This window comes from Benincasa hispida, chromosome 4 (genome assembly GCF_027475165.1).
Source record: "Benincasa hispida cultivar pf3 chromosome 4, pf3_genome.v1.1, whole genome shotgun sequence".
In the NCBI taxonomy this organism is placed as follows: domain Eukaryota; kingdom Viridiplantae; phylum Streptophyta; class Magnoliopsida; order Cucurbitales; family Cucurbitaceae; genus Benincasa; species Benincasa hispida.
The window spans coordinates 3,279,399-3,300,063 of record NC_143481.1 but is presented as its reverse complement, the minus strand read 5'-3'; the positions used below and the strand labels follow the sequence as shown (position 1 = coordinate 3,300,063).

Genomic DNA, 20,665 nt, shown 5'->3' with positions numbered 1-20,665 from the left:
TTCTGTAAGCAAGCTTACAAAATGCATTTTCCAAATTGGTTTCAATCATGATGGAACTACTTTGGACTATCAAAAGAAATCTTCCCAGTAGAAATCCAAAGGTCTTACCACCTTTTTCAAAATAGCATCTATGTGTCTCCTCTTTCAAAGACGTTTAGATTTGCATTATATTTTCAAATTCCGTGGATCTTTTGTTGGAATTTCCAACTTAGACCATATGGAAACTTCAAAGCCTTAAGCAAAGCACTAAGGATCAAGTGGTGGGAAAATTTGACTACTCTCATCTAGAAGTGTCAAAGTTAAAAGATTGGTTCAAAACCAATGGTCATCTACAAGATCTATCTCGCCAAGAAGATGAACAATTTACTTTGACAAAAAATTCAATCATGAGTTCTCTTGCTGGAGCAGGAACACACGCTGATTTTACTTCAGTTCTCAATACAATCATCAGGCAGTTATCAAACCATGATGAAACCCAAGAAGATGCAAATTCTTCAGCATCTGTAAATAATAAAGTCGAAGATGACGAAAATGATTATGACCCTTCGCCGATTACGACATCAATGACCCGTTTTTAGACTCACAACCAAATTAGTATAAAAATAGTGACTCAAAGTATTATTTAAAGTTATGTAAATTATTTAAATCGCTTTTGTACATAGGTGTGTAATCAGTCTACAATTATCATCGTCGTTCATAAGAACCTACATTTGAGGCAAAAATGATGGAGATAGTATGTTCTTGATATGGATTAACCACCCACCGGCCACAGCGGTTAGTTGAAGATTGGAAAGCTTGGACAGATCACTATGAGAGAAATGACTATAATATCCCATTAACTCATAAGGATTACGTTGGGCAATCAAAGTAGGCGGAGTAGCTGAAGGAGTAAGACCCTGGATCGTAGTCTCAAAAGAGTTGATACGATAGATATATGCGATAGTCATTCCAATCAAGGCCATTCAGGAGAAACTGGGTGACATCATCAATAGTTATCATTTGAAGATCTTACCAAGCGTGCTTGAAGATAATGTAGACATATCCCATCTATCTTTATTACTTTACTGTTTTCTTTATTGTCTTATGATGAGATAAGGTCAAGTGGGAGACAGGACAGGACCCCTGACTGGTAAAAAAGAAAAGTTCCAAAAGATATTTGACCAGTCAGGGGTCCTGTCCTATCTCCCACATTTTGAATTTTTCAATTATGTAATCTTTATTTGTTGAGACGCGTGTCAAAATTTTATCGGAATTGCTAGTAGGCAAAGGCCTAATAACAATTCTATAAGTAAGACTCAATCTCGACCCTAAATGGTATCAGAGAGATCAAGCTCAAGTTTTCATCTATTTTTCTCTCTATGGAGTAATCTCTCTCTAGAGCCTTGGGGGAAAGGAAGTATGAAAGTTAAGATTGTCTTCAAATGTATAATTTTTAATCATTATTATTGGAGTAATCTCAAATCATTGTTATTATAGGCTACATACAGTATAATTTTTTTTGTCCAAATAAATCAGCGAACTTTCATTTATTATTTAATGGATCTCAACCATACTTTCATTTATTATTTAATGGGTTTCAACCATACTCCACATCTTATAAGATTCTTGAAAAACATAAAATTAAACTTTCAAGATCTCAAAAGTTTAAAATCACAATTTTGGACATTTTTTGGGAATTGAAGATGATTAACAAAAAAAAAATAACTATATAAAGATTAAAGGGGGATTTTCAAAAATTGAAAAATAAAGAAAATTATTTATGCAAAATAGCAAAAATTTAATCTTTTTTTATAGAGATTGATAGAAATATATTAGTGCCTATAAGTGAAAGAAATTTATAAAAGTTTATCACTGATAAATGTTGATAAAAGTCCATTAATATTTATCAATATTTTTTTTACTAATTTTATAATTAGTTTGACATTTTTTTATCTACAAAAATTTCCCAAGATTATAAAAGTTGAACTTATATAATATTTTCCAACTCTAAAGGTATTAAATAATTTTTAAATCCAATAACTTATCAGATTGTCTTGAAAATTTAGAGATTAAGGTAGCAAGTTCACCTAATTTTATATTCTTTCAAAACAAATGTTATGAACTCTTAAATTGAAGGGGAAACAAAAATACTTTCGCCAGATGATTATCACATAAATATCAAATATCAAAGACTCACTTTCAAAAGAAAAGAAAAAAAAAACATGGTTGCTTTTAAATTCATGTCAAATCTTTAATCTTGGGGAAGAAAACTATACCTATTTCACGTATTTCTCAAAAAATATAATACTAATAATTTTTTTAAAGAAAAAACACCTACTTATTTCAGGTTGCTTCAATACCAAAATATTCTAATCACAGATATTCTAAATACCCATGTCTGTTCTCTTTCAAGTTTTTTTCTTATAATTCAACCATATCTAACAATCTTAGACTCGTAGTCAGAAGATGAAATTGAAAAAATCAATCAAAACCAATCAAATTAAAAACTATTTAACTAGTTTTAAGCATCGCAATGTTAAATATCCTTGTTTGATAACAATTTCCTTCTCTAGTTTTTGGCCTTTGAAATTTATTCTTGTTTGCACATTTCCTTTTTCAAAATTAAGCTTGATTTTTAAAACAATAGTAGAATCGGGATAACAAAACAAAGAAACTTACCAATAAAAATAGTTTTTATGAGCTTAAATTTATTTTTATAAAAAAAAGTTATCAAACGAGGTCAAAAAGGTTAAATTCGGTCTTTTGGAGAGCCATACCTTTCTGCAAGTAGCTTTCTAGACTAATATAGGGCAGTAGAGTGGGAGAAAGTGAGCATTGGGTAGGCTGTAGGCATTAATTTTTTGAGCCAACACCCAACCAGTCATTCCTTCCTAACGTGGTTAGCTGAAGTGTCTTGATAGAAACTCACCCTAACCTAAACCAACCAACTGATGTATCATATAACTACATTTCAACAACAATACTCTCTAAAATGACACATCATAAAGTCTATTCTAATGCTAAACTAACACACAATCATATCAAAGAAACTGTCGTTGAGATCACATTGACTGATCAAACCAACTGAACACATAATGGCAATAGGTCCATGAACAAGTTAAGACACATTTCAAAGATGATTGTTCCAGGGTGGGGCTTACCATAGGTATGGATGATTCTTCATAGGTGCCTAAGATGAGCAAATTTAAGTGTGGATGTAAAGTTGAAACCTAACTGGAGGAGACGACGTGATGCGAGATAAGGAACGTTGCTGAAGCAAAGTGGTCCAGGGTTTACTACAGTTGACCATCATCGAAGGGTTGCAGTTGCCAAAGCTCTAGCAATGCTTGAAGGGATCGTCTAGGAGCTGTTTGATGGTTAACATCTAATAAGATGATCTTCTCTCGGATGTGAACTTAATAATCCAATATAACGATGCTTTGCATCATATTTTGATATATTCTTTCTTATATTATGAAATGCAAGCTTGAGGACTAACTTTAATTCAGATGCCCTACATTGTCAAAAGTGGTCGTTGCCGTTGACTTCTTTAGTTTGGAACCTGTTTGGAATGACTTTCTAAATGCTTAAAAATACTAGAAAGTCATTCCAAACAAATCGTTAATCTTATTTTTAAAAAAATGAAACTTGTGATAATAATTTCAAAAATGGAAAATTCATATTTTCTGTAAAATGTGTTCATACAATAGCCAATTCAACTTAAGTGAGTCTTACCGACATACTTTTTAAAAAAAAAAAAATTGAAATTGAAAAGTAGCCCGACTAGGCACCACATGTACAACAAGCTACGCACACAAGGATTGATAAGACAACAAGGACCATGGTGGATTGAGTTACTCATTCGGACCAAAGGAACAACACCAAGCCCAAGCCAAGGAACCAAAAGAATGGTACACTACTACACAAGCATTGCACCACTGGAAATAATAATCAAGGAGTTCAGAGCAAGCTTGGACTTACTAGAACCGGAGATTACTCTGCAGCATGCGGATGAGGGAGATGTTACCCTGTGTTCTAATTTTTTCACCTTTGGCTGATTTTTTCCCATTTCTGTTTACCTGCTGATAAGCAAAAAGAAATGTGAACAAAATTCTTGCTTAGCATTTCATAGATATAAACCAAACATTACAAGAAACTAGAAAGTACAGAATAGTTGCAGAAATATTACACAAATAATTTTCCACTCTGTACGTTCTAGTTTATATCACTAAGGATATCCACAAATTAAGATTGAATGACAGTAGCCCAAAACTTTTTGTAGCGTGCTAATTTCCCATCAACTAAAGTTAAATTTCTGTCTGTTGGAAAGATCAATATCCCAGATTCTAGACTACAAGAATTGTTATCATGGTAAGATCAAAGATCGTCTTTGCTTACTAATCAATAACACCGTAAAAGTAATTAAATACTGAGCAAGCATACAAGTCTACACATACAGCCCAGGACAGACCTTTGACGCCTCAATATCATCCTCGACATGCATATTGCTGAAATCCCTCAATAATGTGGATGATGCGGGCAAAAGTCTCCTGATATATCGTCATAATAAGACTTAAGCAGAAAAAAGAAATGCAAGTTGCAACTACGTCAAACAAACAGCTCCAACGAAGCTGAATGAAAGAGTGAGTTGACAGATCAGCAAACTTGATGCACCTACTAACTCTAACCTTTTTGGTTTCTCTAGTTTGCATGAGATGTCAGTAGGATCACTGCAATGCACATCAATGTTGCGTTCTCGTTCTTGACAAGGTTCAACATCCTTGGTGGGATGTACATCTCGAGAATCCGAAAGTTCCTAAAAAAAATAAAATAGACCAGCAACTGTTGCATCAACAAAATCTATTACATAAATTTCTGGTCAGGAAAAATTTCATCTTCGGGTTCAACTTGTGATAAAGCATTATCCATTTAACCACATGGATCAACTCCGGCGACCATAATCCAATACAAACTCAGCCAATGATTACATTCAGGTTAGGTTAGGTATAGATTCTTCTTAAAATGCATTCAAAGAGATCTAATAGAGAGATACCGCCACGAGTTCCTGGGCTTCATTCAAAGTACCCGAATCCCTGAACAGTATACATGAAGCAAGGTTCAGAAATCTAAGTTATTGAACTGGTTAAAAGAAGAAAATACATCAACTGACCTATCAGACTCCTCTGAAGTTGGTTGGTTTAATGAAGTATCAAGTACAGGTTGAGTTTCGCATGCATGAGCATTGCAGTGAATAAACGAGGCTACTTGTAAAGGTGATTCAACTGAGGTAGATTCCTAAAACATCCAGTAATTAGAACGGCAGAGACCATAGATGATCGCCATAAATGTTTTCTAGAGAAAATACAAAAAGAAAAAATCACAAATACTAAATAATGCTTCCCTTTAACAATTTCTAACACTCCTTTTGAATGTATGAACTAACTAATTAAAAATGAACAGCAGCATTTAAAATTTTCCAACTTCTTTTGTCTATCAATTATGCTTAAATTTCTTCAATTAACAATTGGCGAAATGAACACATGATATGAACTAGTTTTTTTCCCGGCAAGATGCACGTGTCTTAAAAGGTAGGTAGGGTTCGTGTGAACTAGTCTTCATATATTCCAATAAAATCAGAAATCAGTATGCTCAATAACGCTCAAGGTCCCCTAATGAACGCATGAAAAACAGATATCAGTGCGTCAGACTCCTTAAAGTTTGACGAGATTCAAACCCATTCAAGCATATTGGTTCTGTCTATTTCTCTTAGGAATTCTCCTTCCATTCTTTCCAGTTGATATTATGTTATTCCTATTTTAATTTACACTATACAAAACAAATAAAATACATAAATCAGGTCTAGAAAATCCTTCTATCTGAGAAACAAAAATGTAAGCTCCCTGAAAAAGTTGTCATGTTGTAAAAACTTGGCAATACACGTCATTCATGATCATAATTTTTTTTTTATCGGAAACTTCTTCTAATTCATTTATTACATGATCCAAGAGATACAAATGCCTGATGTAATCATTCACGGTCATAATTTTCCATTAAACTTCATCCTCTAGTTGTGAAGTTCATCAAGAGGTGAGATATTGAGAATACAGAACCACCTTACATGTTGTGCAGTATGGACATGGAAAACAGTAATTCAAAGCCTAGGACATTAAAGTGGTTTTAACCTCATCTTGCTCACTGAGTTTGTCCAACTCTACAGATGAACAGCTGTCATGCTTCACCAAGCTATGGGCCTGCAGGGTGTCAAAGGCTAATTCGAAAAGAACGAGACTATCAGTTGAAATCAAAAGAGGGAGAAAATAGAGACAGTAACATAACAGTTCCCGAACAAATTAAAATTGAGATGTAGGTTGATGAGTTAACTCCCAAGCATTTACTGGAGTGTGTATTCATGCAAAATATTGATTTAAAAGAATACTTGAGCATTAACAACCAAATCCCCAATATTTGGTTATTCACAAGCAAATGAAATCCAAAGAAATCAATTCCTTGACATGGGACCAGACTGATCAAGCAGAACAAGATCGTGCATGACCATGAGGGTACAATGGTCAACTCCATGTTTTTAGGATCAAGAATATTATAAATAAAAGCGATACTGACATGGGATTCTTGTTCCGGTAACCAACATGTAAGAGATAATTAAAACAAATATTATTAACAACAACAAAAATTTAACATCCATCAATTCACTAAAAAGACCAGAATACCCCAGACAAGTGACAGTGTTAAATAGGGGCATTCATACAACCAGCTCTCACACCAGAAATTCATTCGAACAAAATAATACATCCAAGGAGCTGCTTGGGAGCAGTATCAAAAGGAAATTTCCCTTTGTTTAGAACAGAAAATGAGTGAACATGTATAGATAAAACTGATTCCTGAAACAAAATTACCAATGACTTGTTTTCACCCATATATATATATATAGACAGATGCACACTTGGAAATATTGATTCGGTCGAAAAACAGCTTGTAACCCTAGGGGTATTTCAGTAATTGTATGTACCCTAGGGCTTCCCACTAATCTATTTATTTGGCCTATGTACTTTGTGTATCGGAATTAATAATAAAAATCAGTCTCTATCATGGTTTTTTCTCCTTGATCTAGGGTTTTCCACGTAAATCTTGTGTTACTTTCTTTCTCTTTTTTCAACATGGTATCAGAGCATGGCGACGAAACCCTAGCCATCATTGATGAAAATAGACCAGATTCTCCATCAGCAACCTCCATTGGAACTAGTCGGGAAGCCGATATCACCAAAGCCATTCGGGAAGCCGTGGAACAAATCCTCCAAGCCGCGCTACTGAAAATCATCCAATCCGTTTCAGACCCTAAACCTAATCGGCCTAGTCTCAGCCGTCTGTCCCCAGCCGACCAGATCCCAGCCGCAACCGAATCGCAAATCGTCCAGTCGCACAACCCCGACGTTTTAGCCGCTCAAGCCCAGTGTTTTCCAGGCGCTCGACCACTCCCAACCGCCGCGATTCCAGCTACACTCCCCAGCAAAACAAGGTAGCCAAAAGGAAAAATCGTCATTTGGTGGAAGTTGTCAAATCCTTAATGCTATCCACGTCACTCCCGTCTTACCTATGGGGTAATGCCATCTTTACTGCTGCTCACTTAATCAACCGAATGCCTTCCTAAGTCCTTAACTTTCAAAACCCATTAGACTGTTTGAAAGAGTCCTACCCCATTACTCGTTTAGTCTCCGATGTACCACTTCGAGTTTTTGGCTGTGTTGCTTTTGTTCACTCCCATGGTCCAAACCGCACGAAATTTACCCCCTGTGCTCAAAAATGCGTCTTGTTGGGTATCCACTTCATCAGCATGGATATAAATGTTACCACCCATCCTCTCACAAATATTTTGTTTCCATGGATATCACTTTCCTTGAGGATCAGTCCTTCTTCCCTGTTAGCCATCTTCAAGGGGAGACATCTAGTGAAGAGACTAACTGGTCCACTTATACAGTTCCCTTGGAGTCATCTCCCATTCCCAAACATGTCGGTCCTATCCTCCCTACCAATCAAGTCCCATGGATAACATACTACAGAAAGAATCTCAAGAAGGAAGTAGCGTCACCTGTTGCATCTCCGGCTCCGGTCCATGAGTCAAACCCCACATCAGGTACGTGTATTCCTAAAATCAATGAGATTGATACTTGTACTGAGACTAACGAATGCAGAGAGGAAAAAGGAGGAAAAGGTGCTGACAAGACCACTATAGTAGATGGGAAGACGACGGTAAATAATGATTCGGACACAGCTCTTGAAATGTGAGTGATACTAGAGATAATGGTGAAAAGGTGATTTCTGAAGATGAAACCCAGGCAGAGGAGACTAGTGATCACGGTGGAAATTCTGACAAACTGAAGGGAGCATGATGCTTCTCTTGATCTTCCAATAGCCATGAGAAAAGGTATTCGATCATGTACAAGGTACCCTATGCATAGTTACATGACCTACAGTAATCTATCATCTGAATTTAAGGCTTTTACCACCAGTTTAAATACAGGGGTGATACCGAGTAACATACAGGAAGCAATTGGAACTGACGTTTGGAAAGTTGCTGTAATGGAGGAGATGAGGGCTCTTGAGAAAAATGGAACATGGGACCAGGTGATCCTACCCAAAGGGCACGAGACAGTTGGATGCAAATGGGTTTTCACTATAAAGTACAAGTTAGACGAGACTGTTGATCCGTAGAAGGCCAGGTTAGTTGCCAAAAGGTTTACCCAAACCTTTGGGGTAGATTACTCCGAGACATTCTCTCCCGTGGCTAAACTCAATACTATCCGAGTATTGCTATCAGTTGCAGTTAACAGAGATAGGCCTCTGCATCAACTGGATGTAAAGAATGTCTTTCTCAATGGAGAACTTGAGGAGGAAGTCTACATGAATCCTCCACCCGGATTTGAAGATCAGTTCAAACAGTGAGTCTACCGGCTGAGAAAATCGTTATATGGGTTGAAACAGTCTCCGAGAGCCTGGTTTGACAGATTTGTCACCTTTGTCAAAGGACAAGGGTATACCCAAGGGCACTCAGATCACACACTATTTACAAAGAAGTCGACTTCAGGGAAGATTGTCGTTCTCATTGTATACGTTGACGATATTGTGCTCTCCGTTGATGATGATGATGAAATTGTGAAACTCAAAGTAAAGATGGCCAAAGATTTTGAAATTAAAGACCTTGGAAAGTTAAGATACTTTCTCAAAATGGAAGTAGCCTGGTCAAGGGATGGAATCTCAGTGTCCCAACGGAAATACACGATTGATCTTCTAACGGAAACAGGAATGACTGGTGCAAACCTGCTGACACCCCAGTTGAATATAATTCAAAGCTCAGCAATACCAGTAACAGTATCCCGGTCAATAAAGAAAGGTATCAGCGGTGAGTTGGGAAATTGATATACTTATCTCATACGAGACCCGATATTTTATATGCCAGTGTTGTCAGTCAGTTTATGCAGGCTCCTTGTGAGGAACACATGATAGCAGTTGAACGCATCCTACGATATCTGAAAGGTACACCAGGTAAAGGGTTAATGTTCAAGAAGTCTGATAAACATTGCATTGAAGCCTACACTGATTATGATTAGGCAGAGTCTGTTGTTGATAGAAAATCAACATCTAGGTATTGCACATTTGTTTGGGGTAATCTAGTGACCTGGAGGAGTAAGAAACAAGGAGTTGTGGCCAGAAGTAGTGCGGAGGCTGAGTATCAGGCCATGAGTTTAGGGATATGTGAAGAAATCTGGTTGATGAAAGTGTTGTCAGATCTTCATCAAGACAACAAGCTCCCAATGAAACTGTTTTGTGACAATAAGGTAGCAATAAGTATTGCAAATAATCCTGTTCAGCATGACAGAACAAAACACGTTGAGATCGACCGGCACTTCATCAAGGAAAGACTTGACAACAGAAGTATATGCATTCCTTATGTTCCCTCAAATCAGCAAATTGTAGATGTGCTCACAAAAGGGTTACTGGAACAAAGCTTTGATTACTGTGTCAGCAAGGTGGACCTTATTGATATTTATGCCCCAACTTGAGGGGGAGTGTCGAAAAACAGCTTGTAACCCTTGGGGTATTTTAGTAATTGTATGTACCCTAGGGCTTCCCACTAGTCTATTTATTTGGCCTATTCTCTTGTATTTTGTGTATCAGAATTAATAATAAAAATCAATCTCTATCGTAGTTTTTTCTCCTGATCTAGGGTTTTCCACGTAAATCTTGTGTTACTTTCTTCCTCTTTTTTCAACAGATTCTAAGTACATAATAGACTTAATCTTTACAAGCTCTACTCGCTTCCCATTTATAAAAATAAAAAATAAATAATTTTTAAAAAAAATGTATGAAACAATTTTCCATACAAGCCATAAAGCTATTTCATGGACTTTAAACCAGTAACGACACAAGCACCATTAGATTCAAACACGTAAATTTGGTCATAATGACAGACTCACACTCCTAAGGATGATCTCCTGTACGATCAATAATTAAATCAAAACAGATTTTAAAAACATGAAAGGTTTCAACTTACAATTATCTGACACTTGTGAAAATAAAGTCTCCTCTAAAAGTTTTGGTTACCCACATTTTAGCAGGTATTCACAGTTCAACTCTGAAAGATGTTACTGTTAGAGATGTACTTTTGTAGTTTCCACATCAAAAAGTAGCTACGGCAACATAACATACAAACATGTATTACCTATAAGATTTGTTGTCAGACAACGATCATCTGCTTCCACGTATGTAAGTATTTTCGTCATGTTGCACTCATTCCTAGGAGTGGTCTCGTCTATATTGTTTATGCATACCTCTTTAACTTCATCAAGTTTTGAGCGACTCTGGATAACATGAAAAGAAAATTAAATCTTTCCATATAATGCAATTTTGTGAAGCAAGCATGAAGCAGAAACATTAATCTTGTGGGTTTCAAGTTCCTCACCAAATGACTTGAGCGGAAATCTTTCCATATTGTGCAATATCAACCGTTTATTGAAAATTTGAAATACAGTTCATTTCACATCCAGTCCACTAGAATCTTTTTTTTTTTTTTTTTTTTGTGGAAAATGACTAAAATCAATAATCTATTACCAACAAGTTCAACCCATTGTCCATTGGAATTCAAAGAAGCTGCTGGACTTGAGATAAAATAGATATCCTGTGATGACCACTATACTCAAAGAAATGTTAGAAAGACCACAATGGAACGGTAAAGACCCCCATCTTCAAACAATTTGTCAAGGATTCATTAACCCTAGATTCATATGAAAGACATTATATTCCCTAAATGTCAAAAGGTCTATATATACAATAGTCCTCAACTCAACTTAAAGACTTAATTAGCAAATTTCAAGAACTGATTTGCAACAGTAAACAACATAACATTTTCTTTATCTTTATAGCAATAAGTTTGATGAAGTTGAGATTCATTGATTGACTAAGGTCAAATTTGACAATTGGAGGAGAAAAAAAAGTGTGCTTACATTTATGTCTTCACAGGGAGAGGAACCACATCTTTCTGGAGATTTATTTCCCTCAGATTCCTTCACTTTGACGAAAGAGTTCATATTTATCTGACCATAGAATCAAAGCCATAGTGGATTAGATATTCCAAGTATAACTTACATAAAGAATCTGTAACAGTCAACTGAATTAAAACAAGCTGGAAATCCTTTTTTTTTTTTTAGGGAACCAACCTTTCACGAAAAGAAATGAAAGAATATACAAAGGCATACAAAAAATATACTAAAAGGAGCCAGAGGGAAAATTTTCTGCAGGCACACCTCAAGAACCTCATTGAATTTGTGCTCATCCAAATCACTTTTCAACTCAAAACTTGAAACTACTTTGACGGATGAATCAGCTTCGGCACAATCTTCCTTGGAGCAAGTACTGCATCTTGAATTTTGCCATTGCTTTTCCAGCTCAAAATATCTCACCTTTTCCTTCCTAATTTCTTCTCGAAGAGTTTGATTTTCATTTTCTGCATTCTTATTTTAAAACCAACATCAAAGAAAATATTTTTGTTATGTTCAGCTAATACCAAATTGATGTTTTCCGTATATAAAGCAAAACTTCAGAAACAGTACAATAATAAAATTATAGTTAAATACCTCTAAATGATTACCTTTAGTTTATCTCTATACTGCTTCAAGACTTTCCATATGGCTTTAGCAAAATTTTGCATAATCAAATGGTTTCTTTCAATCCCATCCAATTCTGTACAGCTAGACTTTGTGGCTGGACATTCAGTATGAGCTGAAGGTTCTGATAGAAAATTATTTTTTAAAAAAAAATTAAAAGTAATAACGACACGTAATAAGCAGAACCAAGCCAGCAGCTCTAAAACAAGTTAGATAACTAACACAACTCAGAGAGAGAAAAAATGGAATAGAGCACTGGTAAAGCTGGAATTTAACTACCTTCATGAGAAAGCAGACCTTCCTCGTGATGTCCCTTTCCTTCATTCTGAAACCATATGTAGTCGATCAAGACTATGAATACTCATTAATTAAGATATGAACAAAAAATGCCAGTGCAACATTTCAAATGTGCAGTGGAAGACAGAGCAAAAAGCTAATTCATCCTTGCTACATCCCATTTTATTTCTAATGTTAAGGATTTTGCCATTTTTATCCAATATCTCAATATATGTAAATAAAAAGAAAAATCAGCACAATGAAGTTCCACAATGACATGGCCGGCCAAGGAAACAAATAACTGTTGCCTAAAAATTATAGAGCGTGTAAAGATAGAGACAGAAGCATATATGATTGAACGATAGCCACTGAAGAGCCAGTAAAGGGAAAAGAACAACAAAGGGAAGTGGTATCAAGAAATTATGACCCATTTAAGACAATCCCAGCATCCAAAGAAGATAACAAATTACCACACAAGCTTCAGGAACACAATATTTTGTTCTTTTCTGCTCCTCAAATATACATAACGTTTGCAATTGTCTCTTGTTGGTGTTGGATGGTTCCACAACATTGTTGAACCTAAAGAACAGATATCAATTCAGGATCACGTGTAAAAGAAGTTCTGAATTTAAACAGATAGCATAAAGTTAAATAACTTGATTTTCATATAAGGTGAAGCTTGTCTGAGAAGGAAAGTTGTATCAAGATAATCTTCTTCTCCTGCTTTCACAGTTAAAATCTACACATGAAAACACACAAAAAAATGGTTTAAGAAATACAGAGGCTTGCACTTCATTAAGCACACCCATTAGTTTTCACAAGAGATTAACAACATTAATAGTCCCCAACAAAGTTAACAGTATCCAGTAATCAAAGCAAAGATGCAAATATGGAAACTTTAAGATGCTGCATGTACAAATCAAATATTGAAATAAGAGCAGAATACCAAGGTCATTCGCTTCTTTCCTTCCAGGTAATCTCGAAGGTACTTGGTCAACTGTGTGGAAATAGAGTAAACTTTGTTGGTTATGCTTGAGAAATAATTGCAAGATAAACATAAAGATAAATAGCAATTTTTTATTTGCAACACTTGAGTGGGAACATAATCTTAGAATGAAGAATACTCTTGAAACATTACCAAAGAGTTCTGGAAATGCTTCTGCAGTGGCTTCTTTGGATTCCTTTGGTGTTCAAACAAAGACTAGAAAGGAAACAAGGACGCAGTATAGTAAATATTTAAAAAAAAAAAAAAAAAGGAAACAAGGGAACAAACCAAAAAAAAAACAGATAGAAAGTGGGAATGGAAAGCACCAAGAAAGTGCCACTCAATAAGATGAACGCCGTCTTCTATTTTACATAAGAAAAAGGACTAATGAAACCCAGGGGTAAGACGAAGGGATCATAACAATTTCCAAGTTGTGAAGATCTCAAAACCCCATGAGACAAACATAGAACCCATCAGTTCTCTATTCATGAAACACAATCAGGCCATTCAAAATGCACAACATTCGTGAGTCTCGGACCAGCTTAGTGCACCTTAACTATAATCGCTCTTTTAACCCTATATTACTTAATTGTCAAGAATCTCATAGAATTTCCTAGATAGATGGTCAATATGGACCTTGAAGTTGTTCCCCTGAAGTCTCTTCACTATTGTCACATGCCTCACATGCCTCAATACAAGATGGATATCCCATTTGAACTAATTGAATATAGAAATTATAAAATACTTTTTACCATTTGGAGGAAGAAAATGATAAGAGGTTCACACAAGTAAAGTACACGTACTCTTAGGCACAAGCCAAAAACCATTGATGTATTATTGATGAAGTTAGCTTCAAGTAACCTTGTACCCTGCAAAAGAAATGCGATAAGAGGAGAGGTAAACCATTAAGGTTCTATCATCTTCTTCTTCTATTTCTCAACTTCTTAATATATAGACTAGACAAAAGAATAACATGAAAATTTCATTCTAAGAAGAATCATCTTGTTTTATTCTAACAAGAAACAACTTATTTCATTCTGACGAGAATCATTATTTTTTATTCATTTTTAGATAACAAACTATCATTCTTTATTTCAAGTATCGTCCTATATTATGGCCAGGCTCATAATCAATTGGACCACTAAGTTCTACAATTACAATATGAAATGAAAGAATGACAATCATTATTAAATTCGAGATGAAATGCAGAACCTAATTCCAGACACCAAAAGAATATAGAACCTGATTCCCAGTTCTTTTTTCCTTTTCAGCTCCAGCGAGATCAGCAATGGTCAAGATGGCACAGTTCGATGCGTCTTCAACTTCATCTTGGTTAGCAACTCTGCGCACATTAATGATGCACTGAGACCGACTGCAAGGATAAACAATGAAATCATAAGAACATATTTTCACATAAAGCATTATCTAATTTTCTTCACAACAATATGCAGTGTTAATATAGTAAGAGAATTGCATACAATGACAACCATTTTCTGAAACCCATTAATTTTAATCTAGTGTCATACAAAACACATTTGTCTCTCACAATTACAGCATGTTTTTGCATATGTGTTGATAGCTCCTGGCCTGATTCGTTTCAGTCATTTGGCCCTTATTTGAGAACTCTTTTGAAAACATTAACTGTATTTTTAAAACAAAAAATCATAGTACACATGTTCATGCGTGTTTCTTTAGTACAACAAATGTGGAGTAGAGATTTGAACCTCTTACCTTAGAGAAAGAAGTAGATGCCTTTACCACTAAACTATGATCATGTTAGCCATGTTTAGATATACGTTTCTTAGAGGTTGTTTTTTCTTGTTTTGTTTTAACAAGTTTCTCGGGGTGGTCTAATTTTTATAATAAATAGAGTGTTTTTTTTTTTTTTTTTCAAAATTGAAGATTCGTGAATAGTTACTTCAATTTTATGGTAACACTAATCTTCACAAGCCTTCCCTTATACAGTTTTGAAAACAAAAAACATAACACTTCTTTGAGAACAAAAATGGAAAACTATTTTTAAAACTGGTGAAAGAAGCTCTAAAAATTCAATTACAATCCCTTAAATCTGAAGGAAATCTGATTGAAGATACAGACAGAAGGATTTGGGAAGTCCTATAATCCCTCATCTAAAACTAGCTAACTGCTGCTAATCACCTCACAGAATAAACTCTCTACTTAATTCATGGCCTTTGGCCCCCACATTACAAAACCATGCCAACTCCTGAATTGTTCTCACAGCCTGCCGGATATCATGTGCATGAATATGTCTACATCTCATCTTTGCAGCCGCTAAAGCATAGAGGGAAGTGCTGAGTGCTACCACCATAAAATATGGCCAATTTTTTCATTTGCCAACCAAATAACAATTGACTCGATTACAAAACATATAGTGAGATATCATGCACACAGCGATATACAGTGCTTTCTTCAAGATAGAACCAAAAGATAAATCACTGAACCTTGATGTGCTATTTGCATTTGTAGTTGCAGTGGCTCGCTTAGCCATTGCACAAGCCACTAATGATTCAGCTTCTCCGGCATTAGAAATTAAAACCTTCATAAAAATACGAGGGTTCATCAACTTTCCTTAATGTATAATCACAATTTTCCTTCTTAATAAATATAACAGACGCATGCTGTAGCATAACCAGATAAAAAAATGCATATACAACAGATGTCGTTTGATTACCTCCTTAAGGCCTTTTACATTAAACTGCTGCATAGTTAACTCGCCCCCATCAGCCGAAAGATCTAACATCTTTTCTCCTTTTCCTTTTTCTGAGTATATTTCAAAGATTGATAGATAATATGATCTGCACAAAATCACACCACTTGCTTTCAGTGTTCAAACATGTTCGGTGAATCATCATACCCCTTCACTCAGTTTCTTATGACACAATTGCAGCGAAAGTTCATAGACAGACAAGGGGAAGTACCCAGTGCAGAATTTTGAACATGTATTTATTACACACGTGATAGTCCATCAAAACTGAAAGTGAATTACAATCGCCAAAAATACCTAAAGGACTCGGAATCACTCGTCTCTGTCTGGAAAATATGTTGAAGAGCCAGTGGAACCATACCAGGAACTCTTGGACTACCAAAAATGGTATGCGTCTTACCCGAGCCGCTTGGACCGAGTGCAGTCAGCATTCCACTTTTTCCCTTCAGAAAATCCTCCACTAACGGATTAACCATCCTCTCATACACCTCACCCTGCCAACAATGATAGATTCAGCTCGTGATCGAATAACCAAAGAATCATTCAGAAAGAGTACGAATAACCAAAATTAAAACAAAAACTAACTCATAATTCACCTGAGAGGATTCCGTAGAAAACACATGGGAAAATCCTTCGTAAACCTCAGACTTACTCCGCCTAGTCTCTTGCAATGACATAGGAGGACAGACTGTTACCGAGTGATCATCATTAATCGTTATACAAGCCTCACTGCTCTTCTTCTTAACATTCTTCTCCTTCGCTACTTTCTTCTTCTGAGGGTTCTGAGGCCATACATGTCCGGACCTTGAATTTTGATCACCAGGATTTCCGGACTTCTTCAAATTCTTCAGTTGCAAAGGTCGAACTCTAAGGTACACTTTCAGGTTTTCGGAGAGAGAAGCTGGAACGGATGATGATGATGAATTGTCTTTAGGGTTTTGAGGGACTTCCATTGCAAGTATTTCTTGAAATGGAAATGAAGAAATGGCAGATGGAGGATTGGATTCGGCTGCTTTGGCGGCCGGCGTAGCTCTTGCTCTCCGGTGAGGGTTTCTCCGAACCGTCACCGTGTTTGGACACTGCACTGGACTGCCGTTCTCCATCTTCCGATTGCGACCGATCGCCGTCGTACTGGAACATTGGCGGGAATAACTTCGATTTCAAAAGGCCTTATATACTACCAAATCTACTTCTAAAATAAATATTTATTTATTGGCGTTTCTATTGTGTTTAGTTTTGTAAAATTGAAATTATACTGTAGTTTTTAAAAATATTTATGAAAATAGAATACTTTTAAAAATATTTAGGAATAATTGCATTCTCTCTTCTTTTTTTCTCTCCACGTCCAACTCGCGACTCACATTTTTCTATCTTTCTTCTTTTCCTTTCTTTTTCTATCCTCTCTCGATCTTTCTTCTTCTTTATTCCATCGTTTTTCTTCATTTATCGCTTTGATTTATTTTGTTAATTTTTAATTTTTTTTAGAAATTCTAATTTCATTTTAATTTTATGATAGGAAATGATAATCCGTTTTAAATTTTATTCATTTTGGAAAATAAGAAAAAAAAATTGATGTCAAAAGTTAAATATTCTAAAATTAGACAATTCAAATTGAACCATTTCATTTATATATATATATATATATATATATATATATATATTTAGAAATATCTACATTTAAACATGATGTAAACACAATAAAAAATTATGGTAAAATCTAAAATTAATCAAATGTAAAATAGTAAAAACTATGCCATATAGCAAATGAGAGTTTTAAAATAGTGTTGACTGAGCTAATTGAGGAATACAAAATAGCATTTATTGTAACAAGAGGTAGTTATTAGAGTCTTGATAGTCTTTGTCCCAAACACACTCGAAGTGATTTCAAATCTCGTTTTTACTTAAAAACTTTCATGACTAGAATGCTCAAATTTTGAGAGGATTTGAAGGTAAATCGCTTAGGCCCATTTGACAATCATTTGGGTTTTTTATTTTTTGTTTTTGAAAATTAAGCTTATAAACACTACTCCTACCTCCAAATTTATTTCTTTGTGGTATACTGTATATCAACTATTTAAAAAGTCAAGCCAAATTTTGAAAACTAAAAAAAAATGTGTTATATGAACATTTTCAAAAATCAAAAACAAAAAATGAGGTGGTTACCAAACGAGGCTTAATTAACCTTGTCGAGTTCAATTAATACATCATAACTAAAAATCTATATTAGTACATTATGAATTTTCGTTTCTTTTTCATTACCATCCAAACGCAAAATTTTAAATACATTCATTTCAAATATCTATTGTTCCAAAGTAATCAATTTAAAATAATTTATTAGCTTTCAAATCACAATATTTAAAATCATTTCTTAAACTTTTATTAATCCAAACATAAAGTTAAGGACTAAACTTAAATGTAATTTTAGATCCATTAATATATTATATCTAAATGAAGTAATTCTAGTTACAAAATTATTATAAAGTATAAACCCCTGTAGAATTATTTACCTTAATATATAAGAAAAAAATCATTCAATCAATTTTTGTAAAATAGTTTTATGAAGATCTAGAAAAATTTGTATATTTCTACATATTTATATGTGAATAATATTCAAATAGAATTAGGTTTTACCACTCGTTTCAAGTGTACTAAAAAAATTAAAATATTATATACATTTTTCATAAATACAAAATAAAAAATCAAAATAATATACAAATATGTGTGGTAAATAATTTTTAAAACATATAAAATGTAACTATATATATTTGAAAATGTCGAAAAGAGTTACTTTGCCCTAGGAGCTTTTTTTATAATTTTCTTATAGGCCTAGAGTTTTCATCTGTCTATTTATTTGAGCAAGTCTTTCGTATTTTGCATCACTTCAATAATAAAAAAAAATAAGTCTCTATCGTGGTTTTTTCTCCCCGGTTCTAGGATTTTCCACGTAAACCATTTGTGTTCTTCTCTTTCATTTTTTATTTCCATCATGGTATTAGAGCAAGGCGACGAAACCCTAGCCTCCATTGATGAGCCCCCTTTGACGACCAATTCCGAGATGGCTGCCACGATTAAGGAGGTTGTCCAACAGTACCTAGAGGTTGCTTTACCGCGTCTTCTTCAACAGATCAGTGCCGCCAGACAGACAACCCAACCGGTCGACGGACATATCGGATCGCACCCAGCTAATCGACGACGCCCATGTCGCGTGTGGTAAGGAACCCTTCGACAGTGGTGTCCAACCCTTAGACAGCGCCTGGTCGTTCGATACCCAGCCGTCAGCGCAGCCGCGGTTTTTCGTTGAACAACAGCCACCGGCGGCTGGACACTGTAGTGACGCGACTCACAGCTTCATTCCGGCAGCTTTGAATGGAGATAGGGGCAATGGATGGTCTATGGGTGTCTTCCTTGTTGAGATTCAAAGGCAATTTGCTTCCCTTCAGCAACAGATTGCGGATCTTGGAACGGTTATTGGCACGAACCTACAAAGTGCTCAACCAGAGCCATCCAATCTTCAGTTGTATTCCGAAAACTTAGTAAATTCTTTCCATACTTTACCTACTGCAAATTTATTGTCTGGATCAATGGAAAATTTTGCAAGAATTATTATTGGAGAAAAGTCGACAAAATTATTTCTCCTGGTCACAATCCATCAGAATGGCCCTAGAAGGAAGACAAAAATTTGGGTATCGAACTGGAGAGATACCAAAATCTAAACCTGGTAACCTCCAAGAACGCATCTGAAAAGCAGAAGACTCGTTGCTAGGTCAGTTCTGGTGAATAGCATGGAACTCCATATGGGCAGACCGTTACTCTATACGGTGACTATCAAAGATATTTGGGATGCAATGCAGCAGTTGTATTCAAAGAAGCAGAATGTATCTCGTCTATATACCTTACGCAAGCAAGTCCATGAATGCAAGAAAAGGACTATGGACGTGACATCATACTTCAACAAATTATCCCTGTTATGGTAAAAAATGGACCTACGACGTGAAATTATTTGGAAGTGTACACATGATGGGATTCAGTATTCAAAAATTGAGGAAGTTGATCAAGTGTATGATTTTCTAGCTGGGCTAAATCCAAAATTTGATGGTGTTCATAGCAGAATATTGGACCAACATCCTACGCCGTCTTTTATGGAGATGTGTTCTAAAATACGCTTGGAAGAAGACAGGTCTAGTGCGATGAATAATCTGGTAGTTACATCTACTAATGATGCTTCTTTTGCCACGAAATCCTCTAGGCCTAATAGTGATAAGAAACCTCCACCTATTTGTGAGCACTGCAAAAAGCCATGGCATATGAAAGATCAATGCTGGAAGGTACATGGGAAACCTCTAAATAATAGATGACGTCAGTCACAGGACAAGTCTGGCTCTGGACGAGCTCTGGTGAGCGATTCGACGAGTGACAAAACCCAGGCTCACACTCAAGCAGATGGTCAACATAACTTAAGTGCTATCGGGGTCAGTGCTATTGTACACTTCAACTAAGGCACATCTTCAACTAAGGCACTATCGC

At 35.5% G+C, this 20,665-nt stretch overlaps 1 protein-coding gene across 6 annotated transcripts; it reads right to left on the bottom strand.

The window, feature by feature from the left end:
* Positions 1-3,020: 3,020 nt before the first annotated feature.
* On the bottom strand, positions 3,021-17,534 carry LOC120075873 (ATP binding microtubule motor family protein). Of its 6 annotated transcripts, none has more exons than XM_039029599.2 (22): positions 16,738-17,492; positions 16,439-16,635; positions 16,109-16,232; positions 15,879-15,973; positions 14,659-14,788; positions 14,220-14,285; positions 13,570-13,632; positions 13,378-13,428; positions 13,088-13,170; positions 12,902-13,010; positions 12,435-12,480; positions 12,140-12,279; positions 11,796-12,002; positions 11,496-11,585; positions 10,715-10,853; positions 6,162-6,247; positions 5,150-5,274; positions 5,033-5,072; positions 4,668-4,795; positions 4,451-4,529; positions 3,961-4,061; positions 3,021-3,346 (listed from the first exon to the last, which is right to left on the bottom strand). In XM_039029599.2, the coding sequence occupies exons 1-22, from the start codon at positions 17,242-17,244 to the stop codon at positions 3,340-3,342; spliced, it is 2,613 nt and encodes an 870-aa protein (XP_038885527.1). In that variant the 5' UTR covers positions 17,245-17,492; the 3' UTR covers positions 3,021-3,339. The 6 variants fall into 6 exon arrangements, 4 of the variants coding, with proteins under 4 accessions (XP_038885527.1, XP_038885528.1, XP_038885529.1 ...); XM_039029600.2 differs by having other exon boundaries at positions 3,204-3,346; positions 3,961-4,058; XR_016528899.1 differs by lacking the exon at positions 3,021-3,346 and having other exon boundaries at positions 3,634-4,058; positions 5,150-5,331.
* Between the last annotated feature and the right edge of the window lie 3,131 nt (positions 17,535-20,665).

Excerpts from the sequence above, each read along its gene's own strand:
- LOC120075873 (XM_039029599.2), bottom strand. The coding sequence starts at position 17,244 with ATGGAGAACGGCAGTCCAGTGCAGTGTCCAAACACGGTGACGGTTCGG. Across the intron at positions 13,011-13,087 it reads TCACCTTATATGAAAATCAA|GTTCAACAATGTTGTGGAAC; the intron begins GTTATTTAACTT and ends TCTGTTCTTTAG. Across the intron at positions 5,275-6,161 it reads AACTCAGTGAGCAAGATGAG|GAATCTACCTCAGTTGAATC; the intron begins GTTAAAACCACT and ends TGGATGTTTTAG.